At 38.5% G+C, this 17,698-nt stretch overlaps 1 protein-coding gene across 1 annotated transcript in view; it reads left to right on the top strand.

Annotated features, from left to right (window-relative positions):
- Positions 1-17,698, top strand: part of dennd4c (DENN/MADD domain containing 4C) — a 135,232-nt gene that overhangs the window by 5,468 nt on the left and 112,066 nt on the right. The window contains exon 2 of the mRNA XM_048619579.1: positions 2,154-2,391. Coding sequence (XP_048475536.1) covers positions 2,388-2,391 — 4 coding nt within the window. The 5' untranslated portion in view covers positions 2,154-2,387. The remainder of the gene's footprint in view (positions 1-2,153; positions 2,392-17,698) is intronic.

Below are 17,698 nucleotides of genomic sequence, written 5' to 3'. Positions count from 1 at the left end.
ATATCAACTTTCCTGCCCCCCTCATGCTGCCTGGCCTGCTGTGTTCTTCCAGCTCCACACTGTTATCACTGAGTCCAGCATCAACAGTTCTGACTAGCTCTGAGCAGCATTTCTCTTCAGTTTTTAAAGAATTGGCTCTTGAAGGAATGCCCACCATGAAGATTTACAGTGGTCATGCTCTGACCATGAAATAGAAATCAGAATCTATTTTCATTTTCTTTGAAGTAATTCTTGTACTTTTACAATTTGCCATTACCTGTAAACTTGATGATTTGACTTTTTAAATGGATTTGAAGCGTAGAGAGAGTGGATGATGATGCTAAAGGGTCACATCTTTGTGCTTCACTTGAGAATAATGATTTTGAACAGAAGTCAGAATATCTTGAAATTGTAAGAACAACGTGAGGTAATGCTGCCATAATATTAATTGAATTAAATTGTATAGCAACCTTCATTAAGTTTTCAATTTAATTTTAGACAGCAATTGTTTACATTGATTGAAATTATTTTACACGTTAAGTGCAATTAGGCTATTGCATTGTTGATTGTTTCATGCCTTTTTAAAAAATTGCCTTTATTTAACTGTAAGGGACAAATGTTATGTTAATTTTGCACTAAGTTTATAAAAATTGGAGAAAGGATGCATGAAATGACATGTTGATTCTTATTTATTTGGGGATTGAAGGACAAAAGTATGATTACTTGCTGCAGTTGTACTGTGATTTGGTCAGAGCATACCTGGAGTACCACGTACAGTTTTAGTCTCCATATTTAAGGAAGGATGACATGCCTTAGAAGCAGTACAGCAAAGATTCATTAGGTTGGTACCTTGGATGAGTAAATGGGGTCTATACTGTCTGGCCTTTAGAAGAATGTGAGGTGTTGTCATTGAAATATGTAAGTTTCTAAGGAGTTTCAATTAGTTTGAAACAACCTCTTAATATCTATCCCTGGCTGGGAGTTTAAAACATGGGGAGTGCTCTCATGATAAGAGATTTATTACTTTGAACTGCGACAAATAGATTTCTCCTTGCCTATCTTTGTAATTTTATACGGCAGAGGGCCTGAATGTGCAACTGTTTAATATATTCAATATTGGAATAGATATATTTTGATCCCTGAGGGAATGGGTGGAGAGCAATAGCGGGGAAGTGAATTTGAGGCAGAATATTAATTATGCTATGAATGGCAGAACAAACTTAATGGGCTCCGTGACTTTTAGCTTTTTTGTTGTGCATTCTGTAAAATAAAAACAAAATGTAGGGATGTAAATATTCAAGAGTACGGGAGTTATCTTGTGTGTCTTGGCAAATACTTATTCCTCAATTAATATGACCATCACATTTTCTAGTCTTTACCACATTTGAGGGAGTTGGCTGTATGTAGATTGCCTCTTGAATACTACAGTGTATGAAAGAACTTGAAGACGTCGAGAGATTGTGCAAGCCTTTTGACTGTACCTTTACCACAGCTGAGCGAAGCCTGGGTTTATTGTTTTAGGATCATAAAGTTGCCATTTGGGCTGGAGTTTTAGGACTATAACTTGATCAAAAGTTTACCAATGACATGGCTCCTTGAGTTTGAGTACTGAGCATTTACAACTTGCTTTTGAGCTACTTTCTTGAGCTTCCATATACTTTTAAAAAAAAAACTATCCAATCTTTTGAGAGCTGAACTAGATGCATTTTGCCATGTTTAGGTCCATGTCTTGCAAAGAAATTGCTAATTAACCCTAGGATGGCAATGCTGTGTTTTTTTCCCTCACATGACTGATATACAACAGTCATACCCTGCAAGTGGGTATATGCGATGTGTATGTTTACTTGACAAACATCTAAGATCAATTATGAAATCACATTTTTTGTAATCACTTGCCAGCGTTTGGATTTCTATCTAATTAATGACTTTTCATTTTTGGGCGTCTTTGCTGACTTGTTGATTCTCTTCATCTGATACTCCAGTACCTGGTCCAGCTCTCTGTCTAGCACATGATTGGATATTAATTGCCAATCTGCATGGCATGCCATGTTCGAACTGCTCGTTGTTGTTTTGCATTTTTACCTGCCCTGACCTATGTCTACTATTCTGTTTGATCTGAACAGAGCGACAGTGCCGTTTTGTATAGTGAAGTTTGGCTTTTCCTCTTGTTACAGAGTGTTTTTAACTGATAACCAAAGGAGAAAAGTAAACAGAAGAAGGGTCTAGGTCCGAAACATCAGCCTTCCTGCACTTCTGAAGCTGCTTGGCCTGCTGTGTTGATCCAGCTCTACACCTTGTTATCTCAGATTCTCCAGCATCTGCAGTTCCCACTATCTCTGAAACAGCTTTGTGAATGTGTTGGTATCACGTGCTCACTTCGTGAGTCATTTTTTTCAGGTTGTCTACAAATGGGTAAGTTAGTATTGTATTGGGCAACACTTGCTTAGATGATTCAAAGTAAGCGAGATAAAACAATTGTATGTGAAATTCTGACTTGTGTTAAATCAAGGCCCAACTTGATAATAACACTAGGGAGTGAAATTTGTATATCTTGTTAGAAGAGAAAAGTGGAAAAAAGTTAAAATCAAATTAATGTTTCTCAAACACAGTCAGAAATTGCTGGAGAAATTCAGCAGGTCTGGCAGCATCTGTGGGTAGAAAGCAGTGTTAACATTTCAGGTCCTGTGATCTTTCAGGATGGGCCACTGGACCTGAAATGTTAACTCTGCTTTCACTCCCAGATGCTGCCAAACCTGCTGAGTTTCTCCAGCAATTTCAGTTTTTGGTTCTGATTGCCAGCATCTGCAATTTTTTTAAATGTTTCTCACTTCAGTTGTTGCACAGTGAAACTTGTGAAGTAATAGCAATTTGCTGATTTGTGAGAACCGAAAGAACTGTGGATGCTGGAAATCCAATGAAAACCATTCTCTCTATCTGCTCGATCTAGATCCATCGTGATTTTGAACAGTCCTATCAAAACCCTTTGCAGCCTTTCCTTTGAGGAACATTGTCCCAGCTCTTCTAACTGGTTGCAGAATTGACCAATTTCCTCAAATGCATTGTCTAGAATTGGACATCGTGCTCCTTCTTGGCTGAACCAGTGTTTTATGAAGATTAATAACTTTGTTCTTTGCACTTGATGTCTCTCGTTATAAAGGTGAGGATCTTGTGTGTCTTTTGAGCTACGTTCTAAATCTGCTGTTCACCTTCAACAATTTGTGCATGTGTACCCTACGTCTCTTGCTTTGTGTCCCCATACATATGTACATGATGCTTGATGCATTTTAGAATATGTTGTGAAGGTAGCCACAAATTTAATGAAAAAGAATTACACAAACAGTTCTCTGAAGTAGAGAATTCCACAAATTTACAAACTCTTGTGGAGAAGCAATTTCTCTTCATCTCAGTCCTGGATGGCAAACCCTCTTATTTTGAGACTCTTCCAAGTTTCAGACTCACTAGTCAACAGTAAACATCTTCCTGGCAGCAATCCTGTCAAATCCCTGAAGAATCTTGCATTGCAATTAGATTATCTTTTACTCTTTTTAAAATTTTAGAGATTGGTGGGCTTACATTGCACTGCCATTCTTTGGGAGACTAAAATTGTGCACAGCACTTTCTGGTCTCAGCAAGACTCCAGATAATTGCAGTAATACTTCTTTATTTTTAGAACAGATTATTTGCTTTCCTAATTGCTTGCTGTACTTGTTTGTTAAGTTTGGTTTATGTTTAATGTTAAGCGCACACATCCATGAATACCAATGTTTTCCAGTCTCTAAATACTTCAAAAGATATTCTGTGTTTGTATTTTTGTAACCAAAGCAGATAAACTTCACACTTCCACCCTTCATATTTCACCTGTTGTATTCTTGTCCCCTCACTTGACTTTTCTAAGTAATTGTGCAGCCTCTTTATGTTCTCCTTGCAGTTTACCACTTAGCATGAATGCAAATGTGGATATGTTCTACTCCAAATTGTGGATACACTTCTTCGTCTCCAGCACCTGTGCTTATTCTGCTCTGCAGTGGATTTGGGCTGCTGCAGTTGATCTTGTATTCCAAGTTGGAAATGGATTTCTAATATTTTGATTCTGATGACGTGTTGTGGTATGATGTGTATGGTTTTTGAACCACAGCTGTTGAAGCCATAATAATTGAGAGTGGGATAACTTGCAAGTTGAATACTGTGCTTACTTGTTCATTTATAGCAAGTGAGTCACACTTTGCTCTTGAGAGTAATGTTTGGAAATTGGTCTTCGGTCCAGGTGCACAATCATTGAGACTTGTCTTGTCTTGTCTTGTCTGTCTAAAGTGAGTAGAGTTGTGTCACATGATAACCTCATCTTTCGCAGTTTGTCTCCTCACGATGATTTAAAGTTATTAATCAGATTCAGGCTGCACTTCAGACAGACGTAAAGTGGTGGTGGACAGTCACCTCTAGTCCTGCTTTATTCAAATTTATAATTTGAATTACTGGCTAATTTCTAACCCATAAAGGGATTTTTTTTTTTTGAAACAATAAGCCAATAATATTGCCATAGAATCCCTACTATGCAGAAAGAGGCTATTCGGCCCATCAGCCCTCCAAAAGCATCCCATTCATGCCCATCTCCATAATTCCCGCATGGGGTTTTTATCATGGCTAACCCATCAAACCTGCACATCCATGGTCTCTACGAGGCAATTTTGTTTTAAGCATGGCCAATCCACCTAATCTGCACATCTTTGGACCTTGGGAGGAAACCTACTGTAACACAGGGAGAATGTGCAGACTCCATACAGACAGTCAGCCAAGGCTGAAATCGAACCTGGGTCCCTGGCACTGTGAGGCAGCAGTGCTAACCACTGTGCCCACGTACTGCCCCAATTGTCACGTTGTAGGATGTATCTTTGCTGTAATGGATGCTATTGTATTAATAAATTTGTAGGACCTAGCAAAGATCTGGGATTTGCTTCGATGTTTATTAATTTTGAACTGTAGTCTTTAGATTTTTCAGTTGAATGTTGGCATTCTAGTTGAAGCTATTCTGTTAATCATGTTGTAATGTAGTTATGTTAATTTATTTTGCCTATTCCTGTTTGTCAATCATGTGCCAACATGCTTTTTAAGAGGGGACATGTACCTGGTTTTATTTGTTTAAGACTAGCATGTTGTATGTAAAGTCTGACCTGTTTATATAGTTTGCATTATGCGAATTGATTTGCAAGTTTTCCATGCAGTTGATAATGATGCGTGAATTTTTGTTCAGTGTGCATAGAATACAAATTATGAAGGTGTCCTGTGTTAGCGAATAGGTATGATGTATCATACAGAAGTCATAAATCATATTGACATATTGATCTTCCTTTAGGAATTTGTCAAAAACATTAAGTTCTTGTTCTTTGATTTCCAAGCAGCGCTGCAAAACTTCCTACGTGCCCCTAGGTTTGGCCGTGATGGACAGGGTAGCCTCCATAACTGCATGCAATCCGGCATTCCATTGCTGTCAATAACTGAAAATGATCCGTGATATTTTGGAGTTGAGTCCTAAAAGATATTCGGCATTATGTGATCAATTTTTAAAAAAGTTCAAGTACAAGATCTAACAAGCACTGCTGACTTATCCTGTGACAAGTGCTGCTTTTGATGGCAGCAAGCCAATTACACTGAAGAGAAATACTGCAGGTGCTAGAAATCTGAAATAAAAGCAGGAATTGTGGCAATAGACAATCGGTCAGAGGTTTTGTCAAAAGATCTTTGACATGTAATAAATTCGTTTCTCTTTCTTTAATAATATTCACATCCTAATCATAAATACTGATAGAATCAAATATATGAAGAAAAAATTATAAAATTTCTCTGCACTTACTTAGACAGGAGCTGTATACTGTATGGGAGAAAGGAGACCTGCCACTATTGTTGAGAATCATGTCTATTGTTTTAAATGTTTTTCTGATGAATGCTTTGGTTATCCACCATCTCAATAATTGCCCATGCTGTTAATGGAAACAAACAAACAACCTTGTAATGAAATCTGACCTGGAGACTTTTATTCTCTTCTGTTTTTGTTCCACATCTTGGATACCATTGTATCATGGATGTTGGCAATTTACTATTCAGAATGCAAACAAAAGCATTTTGATGTTTGATCTGAAGTGTAGAAGGATCTTTTGTTCGACCTTCAAATTGCGGAGTGATTAAATATACTAAAGTTTTTATAATTGATAATTGCACATTTTTGTCTGAACTGCATAAGTAACTTGCAGTGTGAAGTGTACCAACAAGTGATGCTGCGTTTATTCAATCTTATTTAACACCCTGTGCATGGTTAGAAATGCAAATGAGTGCAAGATTGTAAGGCTGTCAGAGTTTGATGTTATTTGACCAGTAAATATAGCAGAGAGAATGTATTCTTAATTTTATGTGGATTATTCAAAAATTATGCAGTAAGAAACATGTTTGTAATACTGCTTATATGGGATTTGTTAACCTAATTTGATAGATTATTTGGATAAGTGGGGATATAAGTTGAATATTTTTAATATTAGTGTGATTTGATGCTTTTTCAGCAAAGAGCCGACCTGCATTTTATTTGTATTGAACACACTGAAGTGCTTTCAACTGAATAGATAGCTTACAATAACCATTATACTTGAAAGTAAGCAAACAGGTCAGCCATATTGTTCTCTGCAAGGACTAATATATAATCATAATCTCAATGCCCAAATTATTTTGAAATTGTTGTTTGATCAACCTGCAGATGGGACTTGATCCCAGTCTTCCTGGCTCAGAGGCAGGAGTAATACCATTGTTCCTTCAATGTCATTAGGTCAGAATCCTGGAACCCCTCCCCTCGTGGTATTGTGCGTTCACTGACACTAAATGGACTGCTGTAGTTCAAGAAGGTAGCTCATCACCATCTTCTCAAGGGCAACTAGGGACAGGCAATAAATGTTGGCGCTGCCAGCGATGCCCACATTCCATATGTGAATTTAAAAAAAAACTCAACAGCGCTAAATGACCAGATTGATTGATTTGATTTTTATTGCTTCAGTCAAGTTGCTTGAGAAATTAATATAGGTCAGGCTACTGGGTGAATTCCCATGCTGTTGAATTTGTGTTGTGAAATATTTTATTCTGTATCAGAGGATATATGTAATCTCCAGATTAACATTCCAACTGAGAAACAAAATCGTCAAAAGTGCAGCACTACCTCAGCTTATGCACATCTTGCCTCTTGAAGTACCTGAACTTTCAGGTTTCCGACACAGACATCACTCCAACACTGAACCTCTGTCTGTGAAGAAAGTCAAGGATATTCAAGCAGCAACTGCATAATTTTCCTGACACGAAATTCTTCTGACACTTTTCTCATGGACATAGGAACTAAGAACACAAGTACGTCACTTGGCCTTTCGAACCTGCTCCACCATTCAATACCTTGTCTGATCTGATTACTGTACAAACTCACCTGACCTCAATAACCTCTCACTTTGCCTGTCACTAATGTGTTTATCTCTGCCTTAAAATATTTCAAAGTTTTCCTTCCTCTGTCTTTTTTTGATTAAGTGTTTCAAAGATTCATGATTTTGGGAGAAGTTTCTCTTTATCTTTCTTAAAAGAGAAATCTCTTATTATAAACGGTGCACGCGATAAGAGGAGTGCATCCACCCTATGAAAACTCCTCAGGATCTTATGTTTTAATCATGGTGCCTTTTATTTTCTAAACTCCAGGTACAAGCTGGCCTGCCCCATCTTTGCTCATATGGCAACATCCCCAATCTAGCTATTACACCAGTCAATCCTCGTTGAACTGCTTCTATCGTATTCCTATCTTTCCTGACACATGGAAACCAGTACTGTATACAGTACTGCAGTGTGGTCTCATAATATAACTGAAATATAATTTTTTTTGGGTATTACAAATCCTCTCATTAAATGGTAGCATTCTATTAGCTTTCCTAATTACTTGATGTACCTACCTTCTAATCTTCTGCAACTAATGTACTATGATACTCAGTTCCTTCTGCATCTGAGCTCTTCTGTCTCTTTTCTTTAGATAATGACTTTTTTATTCTTCCTCTGAATAAGGGCTGTTGGACATTTTCCCATATTATACTCAGTTTGCCGCTCACGTAACCTTCTGTATCCCTTTGTAGACCCCTCATATCATCTTTGTAACTTAGTTTCATACCTATTTTTGTGTCATCAGCAAAATTAACTATTATCTTCAGTCCCTTCATCCAAGTCATTTATTAAAAGGTTGAGGCTTCACTGATTCTTGTGATACAAGATTTGCTGGAACTTGCTAACCAGAAAAGCATCCATTTATGCCTACTTCCTGCTTCCTTTTAGCCAGCCAATCTTCTCTCTTTGGTCAATATATAAATTGCTTACACTGAGCTTCTATTTAGCACTGTAAACTTTGTGGTACCTTCTCAAATGCCCTTTCGACATGCAGTGGTTCCCTTGTATCCAGAGCATGCTACCTCCTTGAAAGAAGTCCAATAAATTAGCTAAATGTGACTAAGTTGACTGTCTGATTTCCATGAACTCATCCAATTGCTCTGTCTTTAATAATAACAACTTTTAATTTCTTCCCTATGATGGATGTTATTGTTAACTGGCCTGCAGTTTCCTGCTTTGACTCCCTTTATGAAATAAACAATTACATTTGCTAACTTCCAATTTAATGGAACTTGCCCTGAATCTTGGGCATTTTGGGAAAATTTAAAACCAATACATTAACTATCTCTTGAGTCACTTCTTTTAAGACCTTCGGAAGAAGTCCATCATGACCTGAGGACTTATCAGCTCACAGTTTCAACAGTTTGCTGAATTTCGTTTTGTCCTTAATCCCCCTTGTGCCCCCAACCAGTTTAAGTATGTGGCTGTTATGTTATAATGCATGCCAGATGGCTGAGACAGTGAATAAAGAAATAATATAAGACTCATGTTGGTATAGCAAATTTGCTGCACAATCCATTGGTGATGTCAAGCACCATCTGATATTTATTCGTTCCCCGTAAACGTGGATTCCTCTCGATGCACTTAGCCAAGTTTGAGTTTTATGTAATAATTTAATTTCTTTTTGTTCTTGATCCATTTTCTTTCTTCTCCTGGTAATGACTCTTTAATTGCTGTTAGCCCTCTTGTGCCTGCTCAAGTGGTAATTCTACCTGTGGCCTTGACTGAGTATCAGCTGATTTGAAGAAAGTATTGAGGCTTAGCTTGATTGTAACTCACACATTTCAAGGTCCACATTGTATTTCAAATGGTGAAAGATCTACTGGTCTGAGATGCTATCTCCTTGGTTCAATCAGCGGTATTTGAAGAAACTGTCTGTACAAACTGTCATCTTGATTTGTTGTATTCAGCTGAGCTACTGTAGAATTTTAATGAAAGAAATCATCTTGCTGTGAATGCTCCAGTCAAATATTGCTAGTTTTCTCCTAAAACATGTTTTGGCTAAGTTTTGTATTCAGAACTATTTGCTGAACATGGCATTTTAATTGCCTCTCTGTTGAAAGTTGCCCTGTCAACTCTTTTTTTTTCTTTAAAATAAACTGTTTGAATTGCCTTTTCACTTTTTCTTGAGTTGTAATTTCAGTATAACAAACTACTGTTCAATAGTGATATTTTGAATTAAACTGTTAAAGAATACTTTTAAAATGGCACAAATTCTTATGGTTGTTCCAACTCTCTTTGAAAATCTATATATTATGAATTGCACTTGTGATAAGATGGAGAACTTAGAGGAGTAATCTGACTACTCAGTTGCAGGCTATATCTTTTAATAGTTTAATATAAAATACACAACCTATATAGGTCTCTTCAGGACCACTGGTTTACAACCTGTGTAGCCTGAACATTTTGTACAAAATGATTAATTTGGTTGATATTTTCAGCATATGTCTGTTGCAGGAGTAAATAGGCTTTTACAATGTACGTGGAGTTTGCTTGTTTGGAGTGCACTCAAACCTTATTATGTCAGTTTATTAGCAACTTTAATCAGCGAAGTAAGCAAATTTAAAATAAGCAACAAGTCTGGTTAAGGGTGGTGCAGATGTTAAGATTTACCACAGAGGAAGCTGACTACTCTGGGAGATTTTAAAAGGAAGCTTTCTTTTAAAAGGTTTTGTCTTTGCTCCAGATTATTTTAAATTTAAGTTTGAATGTCACACAAAGAGGCAGTCGTCTGGTTTATTGATATCATATGCCCAACATGTTCTTTTTTTACTGGGCTGAGAATGCACAATCAATTTCTCCTTAACTAAAAGCTTTTATAGTGGTCAAAATTGAATTCTTCAGTTTAAAAAAAAATGCATAAATAACCCAAAAACATTTATCTCTCAAGTTCAATTGGCCAATTAATATAAATTATTTATTTGACTTAAAGTTGAAATCTGGTTAAGTAATCAACCATAAAGGCATGATTTTCTGCTAGTGTAACTGTAGAGAGTTGACAAAATATTCTGTTGAAATTGTATCTGTATAGATCATAGTTCAATGTTTGCTTAGCTGAAGTTAACAATTTGTCATCTACATTTCTATTTCAGTAGCTCCATATCAACTTCAAGTGAGGTGTGCAGAGAAGTAGAAGAAAGTACAAAGTTGGCAATTGAATTAGTAAAGCAAGACTGATTGCAAGCTGCAAAAGTTGTGGTTAAACCTCCACTAAATGTAATTTGATTTGCAGTATTCATTTGGTTCCAGCAAAGTTCAGTTGAACTCCAGCAGAAGGAAATGAAGTGGGGCATGATGGAAAATATTAGTGCTTTTCAGTCAAAAAATGATGCAGGTGAAATCCTGTATGTTAACTAACTTTGTGTAAAGAGAAATTTCTCCAAGCAAAGATTTTAATCTGCTTTTCTGTAGTTAAAGAAATGCCAACGATCAACATTTAGCTCAAGCGATGCATTATATCAAAACTAGGCTGATCTATTCCAAAAGTGTTGAGGAAATCATCAGCCTTGTTAATATGTACCATATGTACAGTCTTCAAAATGGAAAGTTTTGTTACTTCATTGGATACTCTTCCTGACAGTGTTTTCTTCCGGTTAAATTACTAATTTGACAAGTCCAAGATGTTTCCTGCACAGTTTGCAATACAGCAATTTTAATCTTGGTAGTTGCAGTTTTTTAAAGAAGTGTAAGGATGAAAGTGTTTGTCTTTTTTGTGGAATCTGATATTTCCTGAAGTTTAGAGATAGGTGGAAAAGGCAGGAAGTTAACACTAGACTTTAGAGTCAGGCCAGGTAATAGTTGGTGTAGGCACAATGGCCCATACAATCTCCTCCTGCACTGTAATAATAAAAATAATTGTGATTAAATTTGGAGTTACCAGCATTTTTCTTTTGAGGTAGGTTTAGGACTCATGATCTAGTGATGGCTTATTTGAGCATTGCATTTCCTGCAAGTGATACAAAATTGTCTTTTGGGTAACTCAGCTCTCTAGAAGTCCATTCCTCCTCCAACATATGTTGTTTTGCGCTCATAATGAAACAGTGTTTTAGAAATTCCAGCTGTCAAGTGCTAAACGAAGCATTCAAATGTATTGTTTTCCTTACTTGCTTTGCCAATTTGGAAGCATCCCATTGATTCAGGAAGTTTTAGCTTTTAACGAAGCAGTGAATGTTTTTGGGAGGTGGTACATAAATGATACAGTCATTTACAGCATAGAAGGAGGCCTTTTGGCCTATGAAATACCAGATACTGTGGAACAATCTTGCCAATCCCATTTCCTCTATCTGTCCAGCAACTCTGATTTTGGTTAGCTCAGTTGGCTGGACAGCTATTTGCGATGCAGATATTGCCAGTAGCATGGGTTCAGGACATTGCTTCTCAACCTCCTTGCCTAAGGCATGGTGACCCACTGGTTAAACCACCACCAGTCTTCTCTCTAAGAGAATAGACCTATGTTTTGGTAAGACTGTAGTGACTTTCCCTTTACCTTTTACCCATAGCTCTGCAAAATCCCATTAAATTATAGATTATCTGTGCTTCCATTATTCTTATGGGCAGATGTTTCAGTCGATGCACCAATCAAGACAGTTATTGCTACTTGATAAATAAGTTTTTATTTTAATTTGTAACTACAAATAATCATTATGGACAAAAACAGAAATTGCTGGAAAAACTCAGCAGGTCTGGCAGCGTTTATGGAGAGAAATCAGTGTTAACATTTTGGATCCAGTGATCCTCCTTCAGACCATTGAAGCCTTCGGTTCTGGAGGAGGGTCACAGGACCTGAAATGTTAACTCTGCTTTCTCTCCACAGGTGCTGCCAGACCTGCTGAGATTTTCCAGCAATTTTTATTTTTATTTCTGATTTCCAGCATCCTCAGTCCTTCCAGTTTTTTTTTTCAGAATTGTGACGGTACTGGTATAAGATATCATGTTCCTAAAAGGTACAGTCTTTCTGAGAGGACTATGCACCAGTGCTCAGAATAGGTGATCCTAACCTTTTATTGCTCCTACTTTTAAACCATACACAATTATGTATACAAGTAAGTATAATATCAACATCAAAAATTGTAAGTACTTTACAATATAAATTTTGCTCTTCTGTTTCCTTTATCCTTTCATAGGATGTGGGTGTCACTGGTCAGACCAGCACTTGTGCTCATCCCTAACTTCCCTTGAACTGAGTGGATTGAGAGGCCACCTCAGAGGACAGTTAAGATTTAACCAGGTTGTTGTTCTGGACTCGTATGTAGGCCAGACCAGGTAAGGATGACAGATTTTCCTTCCGTAAAGTACATTGGTAAACTAGATTTTTTGGGGGGGTATTGACGATGATTTCATGGTCACCACTAATGATCTTAATTCCAGAATTTTTTACTGTGGTTGAGATTTGAACCCATGTCCCCAGAGCATGAGCCTGGGCCTATGGATTACAAGGCCAGTGACAATGCTATAAACTAGCATTTTCCCTCGGATCACAGCTGCTAGCAAACGTACAGTGCTTTTAACTTTCTGCTGATGTAACTTTATTTGCTCCTCAATTTTGAGAATTTCTTGCTTTCAAATTGCTCCATTGCCTGTATTTTGCTATCTTTGTAATCTCCTTCAATCCAACAATAAGCAAATTTTGCTCTGTTCTTCTAATTCTGCCTCTTATCCATCCCAATTGTGTATTTCATCTACTTAAAACCTACCTTTTTGGTCAAGTTTTTAGTCATCCGAACTCAATGTGCTGTTTGTTAGATTTCACTTGCTGGTATTCCTGCAAAACATATTTTGGCATGTTATTAAACACACATGATAAATGCAAGTTAAAGAAACAAAAGGACAAAAAAACTGCTGTTTTATCCATAAACTGTTTATGAACTCACACATATATTTGAATTTAATGGTTCTCCAAGGTGTTGCTTACACACAATTTGTACCTTATTAGTGCATGTACTGGTTTTTGGTTGCCTTAATTGATTGCATCAATGTACTTGTAATTTTAATGGTGTTGCAAAATTATGCACAAGTAACTTGTGTGCTGATGGTTGAAGAGTTTCCCATCAAAATGAGTTAATTACAGTTGTTGGATCTAAAGCAAATTAAGGGACAATAGTTTTATGTGGGTGACTTCACTTTCAAAATGACTGTGTAGCTTGTGTGCACTTTGTAGTCTTGTTATATCCAGAAGTTTCAGACATTTCATTTATAATAGATGATGTCATAGAGGTCTGCAACATGGAAACAGGCCCATTGGCCCAACTTGTCCATGCCACCCAATTTTCACAATTAATCTAGTCCCATTTTCCTGTATTTGGGTCCATTTTCCTCCATACCTATCTCATCCATCTACCTGTCCAAATATTTCTTAAATGAAAAAATTGTACTCCCTTCTACCGCTACCTCTGGTACCCTGTTCCAGATACTAAGCATCCTCTGTATGAAAAAACTGCCCCTCTGGACCCTTTTGTATCTCTTCCCTCTCCACTTAAACTCATGCTGTCTAGTATTACACTCCCCTACCATGGGGAAAAGCTGTCGGCTATCTACCTTATTTGTGCCTCCCATGATTTTATGTACCTCTATAAGGCCACCCCTTAGTCTTTCGGGGGAAAAGGCCCAGGTGATCCAACCTCTCCTTTATAACTCAAACCGTCCTGTCCAGGTAGCATCCTAACGATTCTTTTCTGCATTCCTTCTAGTTTAATAACATCCTTTCTATAGTAAAGTGACCAGAACTGCATGCAGTACTCCAAATGTGGCCTCACCAACGTCTTGTACAGTTGCAACAAGATGTCCCAACTCCTATACTCCGTGCTCTGACTGATGGAAGCAAGCATACCTAAACCCTTCTTCACCATCCTGTCTACCTGTAACTCCACTTTCAAGGAGCTTTTAAGAGCTTCATCCATTCAGCTTGTGCCGAAAGCTCAGTGTTTTAAACCCATTCCATGACCAAAGCCAGCATCACACCTTCAAAAACAAAAAGGATTCACGTCAACAAGAACAGAAATGATGTTAAAAAGGTGACTCAATTAAAGATTATTAACAGTGACATCCTAAGTGGTAAGGCTTTTGCAACACAAAAATAATTATTTCTAATGGAATGAAAGTTGGTTAAAGTTGTCTTAGAAAAGGCGAAGGTTGCAGGGTCTACATCATCATGATGTATGTCGCTTCATTTGCTCAGGGTAAATCTGTTCTGGTTAAAAATATAGGATGTGGTATGATACTGTCTTGTTGTGCAGTAAAACCATGACACTTTGTTTCCGGTCACTTTTCTGTCATCTTTTACCTTCAAATTTGGCTAACAATGCAGATGATTGGCTTGCGTGAGGGTTTCTGTTTGTTATTTGAGTCAAAGCAATGAAAGCGGACTTTTCAGAGGAGTAGGAAAGTTGATGTTTCGGACCATTCTTCAGAAATCGGGGAGGGGGAAGGGAGCTCAAATAAATTAGAGAGAGGTGGTGTGGGGTGGGAAAGGTCGGATGGTGAGTGTAGGTAGGGAGTGGTGGGGATTGTCAGTTAGGTGGGAGAGAAGATGGACAGGTTGTGTCAGGTCAAGGAGACAAGGATGAGAGGAAGAGTTGGTCATGGGATGTGGCCGGGGGGTGGGGAGATTTTGAAACTGGTAAAATCCACATTTAGACCATTGGGCTGCAGGCTCCCAAGGCAGAATGTGAGGTGCTGCTCCTCCAGTTTCCGGGTGGCGTTGTTGTGACACTTGCATTCCCTACGCAGATGGCCTAACAGCCCTCCACTTCCTCCCCTCCCAAAGGCCCAACCAATCCCCCTCCATTGACACCTTCGTCCGCTTAACCAAACTCCTCCTCAGTCTTAACAACTTCTCCCACTTCCTACAGACTAAGGAGGTGGCCATGGCACCCACATGGGCCCAAGCTGTGCCTGCCTCTTCGTAGGATATGTGGAACAGTCCCTCTTCCGCAGCTAAGCTGGCACTATCCCCCACTTCATCCTCCGCTACATCGATGACGGTATTGGTGCAGCCTTGTGCTCCCACGAGGAGCTTGAACAGTTCGTCAACTTTACTAACATCTTTCACCCTAACCTCAAGTTCACCTGGACCATCTCTGATACCCCTCTCTCCTTTCTGGACCTCTCTGTCTCCATATCTGGTGACCGCCTCGAAACCGACATCTGCTTCAAGCCCACCGACTCTCAGAGCTACCAGACTATACCTCCTCTCACCACTACCCCCTCCTGAATTGTTGGAATACTGCCTTCTTGACTTGTGATCTTGGCTTGCTGTGTCAGGCAGTGAGGCTGCTTGTTTTTGTTCCGTAAGTTCACATATATTTCTGCATCATTTCATGAAACCAGTCCTGGAGACAGTGATGGTTGAACCCACTGGTTTGGTCATAGGTGCCTGGAACACCTAACTTTATTTTATCTACTGTTCTGAAATTGAGTTGGATGTGTGCAGATTTTTCAGATTGACTGTGAGATGCATTTGTGTTTCTTCTCTACTGTAAGGTTGTTTTAGGGCTGAGATATTTCTTCCCATGACTTAGTATTGGGTGGATGTGTCTGCCAGTTGGTAAAGTTGACTATCTGTCCTACAGGCATTGGTGCCCCAACAGGATTCCAATAATCCAGACATCACTTGGATCTTTGACATGAGCAATGATATCATTCAGAGGTGGTGCCAGTGTTTTGATCTAGGATGCATCAATGTGGTTTTGTATTTGTTCTTTAGGTGGGAAGACACTATTACCATGAGGCTGTACTGAGAACACTTTGTGAGCAGGATGACACCATTTCTGTTGGTTTTACTTTCTTTTTCTTTTCTCCCCAATGATTCCTCTGCAGACACTGGAGTTACAGCCAACCCTAACATTAAAGCCCCCTAGCAGAATCATCTTTTACTCCTTTGGGATTGCACTGAGGATTTTGGGGTCAGAACGGAACTTTTCCTTAGCATCTTCATCAGAGTTGAGGAATGGCACAAAAGCACCGATGGCTGTGGCATTGTGGTAGAAGTTTTGGGAGTTTGATTTGATATAGAGGTGGATGGATGAGGCTGGGTTTCACGAATGTAGTCTTTGGATCAGAATATCACTGGGAAAAGTGACCCAAGTGCATGACTTCGAAGAAAGCATGCAAACTGTAATCGAAAATATTTCTACTGCTAGGTTTATAACAGACCAGAAAGCAATTAGTCTAGTTTGTTGAGTTCAGTTCAGAAGGGAAAATAGCTTCTCCTAGCAGAAGAATTGAGTTTTTCGAATAGATGAGGCTGTTACCATTGTGGAGATTCTAAGTAATGAGTACTGCGAGTCCTACAGCATTGAAACAGACCCTTCGGTCCAACCAGTCTGTGCTGACCATGATCCTAAACTAAACTTAGTCCCAGCTGCCTGCGCTTGGCCCTTATCCCTCTCAACACTTCATATTTGTGTACTTCTCCAAATGTTTTTTAAACATTGTAACTGTACCCGCATTCACTACTTCTGGAAGTGTATTCCACGCACAAATCACATGGTGTAAAAATGTTGCCCATCATGTCTTTTTTAAATCTTTCTCCTGTCGCCTTAAAAATATATCCCCTAGTCTTGAAATCCCCAACTCTCAGGAAAAGACACCTGCCATTCAGCTTATCTATACCCCTCATGATTTTACAGACCTCTATAAGTCACACCTGAACCTCCCTTCTACAGTGAAACAGCCTGTCCATCCTCTCCTTAACAATCAAACCCTCCATTCCTGGATTGCGGTGAATCTTTTTTGAACCTTCTCCAGCTTAATTCTATCTTTTCTATAACAGGCTGACCAGAACTGGACACAGTACTCCAGAATGGGCCTCACTGATGTCCTGTACAATCTCAACATAACGTCCCAAATTCCATACTAAAAAGTCTGAGCAATGAAGGCGTGCATGCTAAACATCCTATAATCTACGCTGTCTATATGTGAAGCAAACTTCTAAGAATTATGTACCTGAATCCCAAGGTCTCTCTGTTCTACAGCACTTCCCAAGGCCCTACTTTTAATTGTATAAGTCCTTGTTTGTTTTACCAAAATGCAAAACTTCACCTTTATCAAATTAAAGTCCATCTGCCACTCCTCAGCCTGTTGACCCAATTGATCAAGATGTCTGTGCAATCTTAGTTTTCTTCACTGTCCACTATACCGCCAATTTTGGTGTCATCCACAAACTTACTAACCATACCTCTTATATTTTTATCTAAGTCATTTATATCCATGACAAATAGAAGTGAACCCAGTACTAATCCCTGTGGAAGACTGCTGGTAATAGGCCTGCAGTCCG

Source organism: Rhincodon typus, chromosome 3 (genome assembly GCF_021869965.1).
Source record: "Rhincodon typus isolate 14 chromosome 3, sRhiTyp1.1, whole genome shotgun sequence".
Lineage (NCBI taxonomy): Eukaryota > Metazoa > Chordata > Chondrichthyes > Orectolobiformes > Rhincodontidae > Rhincodon > Rhincodon typus.
The sequence above is the reverse complement of the archived record's forward strand: the minus strand, read 5'-3'. Positions and strand labels throughout refer to the sequence as shown.